General features: G+C 37.0%; 1 protein-coding gene across 1 annotated transcript; it reads left to right on the forward strand.

Moving 5' to 3' along the window:
* LOC132860502 (uncharacterized) lies at nucleotides 1-5,566 on the forward strand. Its single transcript, XM_060891742.1, has 10 exons — nucleotides 1-82; nucleotides 434-506; nucleotides 723-845; nucleotides 978-1,195; nucleotides 1,555-1,621; nucleotides 2,170-2,280; nucleotides 2,860-2,935; nucleotides 3,035-3,197; nucleotides 3,609-3,668; nucleotides 5,338-5,566. Exons 1-10 carry the CDS (start codon nucleotides 59-61, stop codon nucleotides 5,338-5,340), a joined length of 918 nt encoding a protein of 305 aa, XP_060747725.1. The 5' UTR covers nucleotides 1-58; the 3' UTR covers nucleotides 5,341-5,566.
* Nucleotides 5,567-6,170: the final 604 nt, after the last annotated feature.

Genomic DNA, 6,170 nt, shown 5'->3' on the forward strand with positions numbered 1-6,170 from the left:
TCTGTATTCAAGCAGAATACAGACTAAATGTTTTATCAGAAGTATAGCGTTAAAGAAGATGGAGACTTTCAAGACAGTCAAGGTAAATACGTTTAGATGTATAGCACCGAATATGTTTATAAACTATAACTATGGAAACTGTCAAATAATCCGGCTATCAGGCTCATTAGGCTAAATTAGGCTAATCCGGCGGTTAGGCTAACTAGCATAATTAGCCTGATAGCCTGTGAGAAATGATCTCTCTTAATTTCGCCCCAAAGAATGGCTTCCACAAAGTATTCACGTCTTGGATAACTATTTTTTTTAATATGATTAGTCCTCAGGTGGTCTAGTGGCTTAATCACTAATACATCTTAAAGCAAGAAATGGCCCTGGTTTAGCAGATTACTCTGTGTTGATTATCTAATGATTGAATAATCTTTACTCTTCACAGAAAAAACGGGTGCGGTTTACAACATCCTCTCCACAGACATGTTCTCTTCAGAGGTTTCCTTCAGTGGCATCTGGTGTGTAAATAATAACTAACAGAACAGCTGGTATTTAATATAACAGTGCATGTTGCCATTCAGGGCAAGTTTATCATTGTGAAAATGTATCATCTGGCCAAATAACACTGAGCGATTTGAAATGAAATCACTGTGAGTAGTGATTAAAGGAATAGCAGATAAAAAAGGAATATAAACAATATCAAAATGTAAATGTGATTTTCTCTGGTTTTACAGGAGAAAGAGACGCACACGTAGCTTCTAGTAACACTTCTGAATGTGCTCCAGAAGTTCTCACAGTTGAGGTACAGCACATCCTCATGAGAAGAGGTCCTGCTGTACCTCCTACCATAATTACAGGTACCTCTCCCAGTATTCTGAATACTTCTTTACATTACACACTTACCACCGAGTTAAACTGGAGTCATAATTTGGACGAATCTTTAGAACTGCAGCAAGGGAGGGATATTAAATAAGAAATTGTATTTTCAGGTCCTAATGACACGTCTGGAATTGATCCAGAAGTTCTTGCGGCTGACGGAGATCACCTCACCAGGGGCAGAGGTCCTACTTCGCCCACGGTTCCCACAAATTCACGTCCTTCGAAGAAAACGCCACAACATTTGGCCTCGACGTTTCATTGCAGAACTGATACACCTTTTATATACCCGAATGATTACACTGAATACCAGGCTGCATTCATTGCTAAGGTAGATTAAAACTCTGCTTCATTACAACTATAGAAAATAGCAAAGCTTTTTATGTAGAGCAGCTTACTTGTCAATACATGTTAGTACAAGTAGACCAGGGGCTTAGAATACTATACAACTACTATACTATATAACTTCAGTTATGATCTAGATATATTTATCTCTTCATGGTTGCTACTTCATTGTAAATGTATAAAAGTATTTATTTTAATAATAATGAGCACTCCATGTAACAACGACCAGCTCCAATGATCAGCTTATAGCAAGAAATGGCCCTGGTGTAGCACATTACCTTGTGTTTTTTAAAATGACCAGATTATTTTTCACTCTTTATACCTATTTATACCTTCCCCTCACAGGAAAATCGGACCTTTCTGTTGCCACCCAAGACAGGCCAGGCTCCACAGACACCCCCTCATCAGGATGGTATGTAAATTCTAACCTTCATATAAATTCTGCTATTTAGCACCATCAAAACTGTTGCTCTGACCAGTTAAGTAAAAACAATATTCATATAAACTTAGGCACCAATTAGATAAGGTCACGTTACGTAGTAGACTCATTTCAAAGTTATAGGACATAAATAAGTCTAAGCAGAAAACAATGTAGATAATATACAGACGAATAAACACGTAGTGAATAGTAACGAATCATAAGGTCTAATTCTTTGGTTCTACAAATACAGAAATCAACAAATTTTTACTAACATGCTGATAAATTGAAGTTGTAAGGTGAATATGTTTCTATGTGTTTATTAAATATTTGCCTATTTTCCATTCAGGGCAAGTTTATTATTGTGCAGGTTTATAAAAGCATATCATGCTGAATTTGAGTTCAGGGTCGTGTAACGCAATCTGAGCATTTTATCCTTGATTAAAGTCTCTGAGTAAAGAATAGTGAAGAGAAACGTAACAACAGGTGAAAAGGAATAGAAACAATCTTATCTGATGGTTTTTTTTTCTCTGATATTACAGTTAAAAACAAAGAGCTAGAGCCCAGTGTAGTGCTGCAGAGGAAGACTTTTGGAAATGCTCAGGATCACAACAAGCGCCACGCTCCTGCTCGGCCCATTGGCTCCCGAAAAAGTACCTCTCACGCTATTACTCATTTTAAACATTTTTTTATTATTTTTTTTATTATTTTGTCTAACATCCTTAGACAATTTCAGTTAGTCTGTAAACATGTTTAATCTTTATAAGTGCAGTATAATTTGATTTTGTAAAAAAGAAACATGCAAAATAGCGCCAGATAAAGCCTTGTTCCTCGCTTCTAGTCATTATAGTCCTACAATATGGCACATCAGCCTTCAACAAAACTCATTTGAGGGCAGGTTATCAGTTTGTTAAATTGCTAAGTTTCCAAGATAAATGGAAAAGTAAAAATATAATTAGAAAAATATTATATATTTTAAATAAATGCTACAAGACTTTCTTTCAAAAGCGAAAAGTACAGATCTTGCCTAGAAGGTTTGAGACAATCTCAGTAAAACCTAACAAATTGTTTCTGCAGTCATGACTGTATTTCAGGTATAAATCAATTTCTGATGCAATTTTTTAGTGTATAAGTGTATAAACTTTGTTCTAATGGACAGTCTAAGCACATTTTATGTGTTTCTACTACATTCTGTGTTCATTTAGTTATTTATTTATTTATTTTTCTTGAAGAACGTGTGTTGCAGCCGGTCCAGCAGGAGACTGTGCAGTGTATATTAACTCATAGAGGTTGTGTAGACGCATCAGGGTAATTATTTAAAAATAAAAATCAAAAACTATGTTTTTGTTTATACTTTATCCCAAGATTAACACGATTTTTCTAACGTTGTATCTCTCTTTCATATAGCAGGACTGAATGCGTAACAAATTATAAGGAAAACTTTTGTTTTTCACAAAATGCCTGCTCCTCGACTTCTCAGAGAAAATCTGCACCCCGGCCGCCCTCAAACTTTAGGAAGCTTAGACCTGCCACTCAACGCACTGAATACCAGGCTGCATTCGGTCCTAAGGTAGTTTAGAATTCTGTGCTAATTACAAAACAACATATACAGTAGTGCTTATTTATGCAGAGCAACTTAGTTCTTGCTTGTATTAGTAGATTTATAGGACTTAAAATTCTATAAACATATAACTCTCTTTTTCTTTCATAATTAGAGCTCATTTAAATGATTGGTGAAAAATTCACCAGGTTCAGCTTATTATACATCTTAATTATATTAATGATGGTAATTCAACTATTATCATGAAATTATGATTTAAATATAAAATATATATAAATATATATAAAATATATATTTATAAGCCAAATTAAACTGCAGGATTTTGGGTTACCAACTAATCAGGACAAATATGTGAATTACCATCTCTTAAATAAGATTGTAGTCAGAATACTTTTATCATTCTGTACCTCTTTTTGACAGGTCCTCTCTGCTAAGTTTGACTTCCGTCTGTTCTTACAGCTCCATGGAAACGGGTTAAAGGTATTTCCTCAGAACACATGTAGTAATAGGAAAGCAGCACAGTACATAATATTACACTAGCCAGATTCATTGAGGGTGTTTAGAACAGTCATCAACTTCATGACCTTTTATAACATCACATCACAACCCAATTATAAACATTCATTCATCTTCTACCGCTTATCCGAACTACCTCGGGTCACGGGGAGCCTGTGCCTATCTCAGGCGTCATCGGGCATCAAGGCAGGATACACCCTGGACAGAGTGCCAACCCATCGCAGGGCACACACACACTCATTCACTCACGCAATCACACACCAGGGACAATTTTCCAGAGATGCCAATCAACCTACCATGCATGTCTTTGGACCGGGGGAGGAAACCGGAGTACCCGGAGGAAACCCCCAAGGCGCGGGGAGAACATGCAAACTCCACACACACAAGGTGGAGGCGGGAATCGAACCCCGACCCTGGAGGTGTGAGGCGAACGTGCTAACCACTAAGCCACCGTGCCCCCCACCAATTATAAACACGATAAACAAAAATATTAATGTATAGAGGATTACACTGTGAGCAACACATAAATTTCCTTTACACTAATCTACTATAATCTAATTTACTATACACTTTTCAAATAATCTAATCTACTATACACTTCAAATGCCCTGGTCCATTTTCTTTCCCTTCTTGTTGAAAACCAAGCAATATACTAGCCAAGCTGACCTCAGTGAGTTAGCAGATCCTCGTTCATTATTCAGAATTTGTTCATCTTGATCACATACTGCAAATGTATTTCAATCACAAACAAAAAGGACCAGTTCGTAAACAGTGACATGCTCTTTCACAACCCACATTTTAATGCGCACTTTAAAATGCAGGAGAAAGCTGCCAAAGCAGTCACATATTCTAGATGGGTGGGACATAAGTGAAAGAAATACACCAGTCAGTACATGGAAATGAGCGAGATTCGTTCACTTAAAAGTTCCTTTCACAAACACTGATTTGTTCAAGTACGAAACACCACTATAACTTCAGGCTAATTTTTAAACTTTTTTAAATAGCATCTAGTTAGTGCTATATAGCTACACAAAATACATAGTACAGTACAATATACACAATCTCATCTCACTCTCACTCATCTTCTACCGCTTATCCGAACTATCTCGGGTCACATGGAGCCTGTGCCTATCTCAGGCGTCATCGGGCATCAAGGCAGGATACACCCTGGAGTGCCAACCCCTTCGCAGGGCACACACACACACACACACTCTCATTCACTCACGCAATCACAAACTACGGACAATTTTCCAGAGATGCCAATCAACCTACCATGCATGTCTTTGGACCGGGGGAGGAAACCGGAGTACCCGGAGGAAACCGGAGTACCCGGAGGAAACCCCCGAGGCACGGGGAGAACATGCAAACTCCACACACAAGGCGGAGGTGGGAATCGAACCCCCAACCCTGGAGGTGTGAGGCGAATGTGCTAACCACTAAACCACCGTGCCCCCATATACACAAACTCATCTCACCATATGTGACAATGTTGATGACTGAAATTGATTATTATACCTTCTATTATACTGATTATTTATTATACCTTATCCCAAGTTATAGGATGTAAAATATTAGTACAATCATATTTTAGTATAATCAAGTGGACAATCAAGCTTTTTCTTTCTCTTGACAGTAGGTCGCCGGGGTCCAAATGTAAAATTACGGATAGTCTTCACAAAGAATGACAAGTATTTTTCCATTTGGTTCCCCATACTTCAAAGACATTTAATATGAGGACAACTGATCTTGGATCAGCTTGATTCCTGACGAGCCCAAGAGAAAAAACTCACCATGACCCTGAGAAGAGGAGGGGTGGTGTACTCTCTCTCCTTCATCAAACACACCGACAATAACCAGCCATGGGCATCTGTGGGCTCATGTATAGCTGTGGGCAGACAAACTGAGAAAATCATGAGGAAAATCAGAGGTGTGTGCAAATAAATCAATACAATGGAACAAAAATAACAATTAAGAAGGAGACTGTTTTGTCTTTTAAATCCTCATACAGGAACGTATTTAAATACTTTTCTATCTGCAGTCTTGTTAGCAGGAAGATTCCAAGCCATAATGGTTGTGAATGGTTCATGTTTTTAAAACACCTTTTTATTGTGCAAAATTATACTGTAACCCAGTAAACATTTTTATTTCATTGTTTGATGAGGTAGATTACAGTAAATATTTTTTCATGTGAATGAGGCAGAAATGTCTGAAAATAGGCTTTACTTTTTGCTGAATATTATTTTACATCATTTTGAATTATTCAAAATATGATGGTACTTCATTTTTCTGTAACAATTTTAGGTACTAAAAATGTTTTTCCAAACATTTCATTTTGGTTGTGGGAACATTGTTTTAAAATGTTTCTCAAACGTGAAAGTCCAGTTTCCTTGTTATTTTAACCTCATTTTAAAGGTTACAAAAACTCGTTTCTTCAAACATTTTTCTAACTTTATTTTCACCCAAAAT

The sequence above is a fragment of the Tachysurus vachellii genome, chromosome 17, assembly GCF_030014155.1.
Source record: "Tachysurus vachellii isolate PV-2020 chromosome 17, HZAU_Pvac_v1, whole genome shotgun sequence".
Lineage (NCBI taxonomy): Eukaryota > Metazoa > Chordata > Actinopteri > Siluriformes > Bagridae > Tachysurus > Tachysurus vachellii.

What these genes read in the sequence shown, in the direction of transcription:
- LOC132860502 (XM_060891742.1), top strand. Translation starts at nt 59, where the DNA reads ATGGAGACTTTCAAGACAGTCAAG. An exon ending in AGACTTTCAAGACAGTCAAG is followed by an intron (nt 83 to 433) that starts GTAAATACGTTT and finishes TACTCTTCACAG; the next exon opens with AAAAAACGGGTGCGGTTTAC. An exon ending in GCCCATTGGCTCCCGAAAAA is followed by an intron (nt 2,281 to 2,859) that starts GTACCTCTCACG and finishes TTTTTCTTGAAG; the next exon opens with AACGTGTGTTGCAGCCGGTC.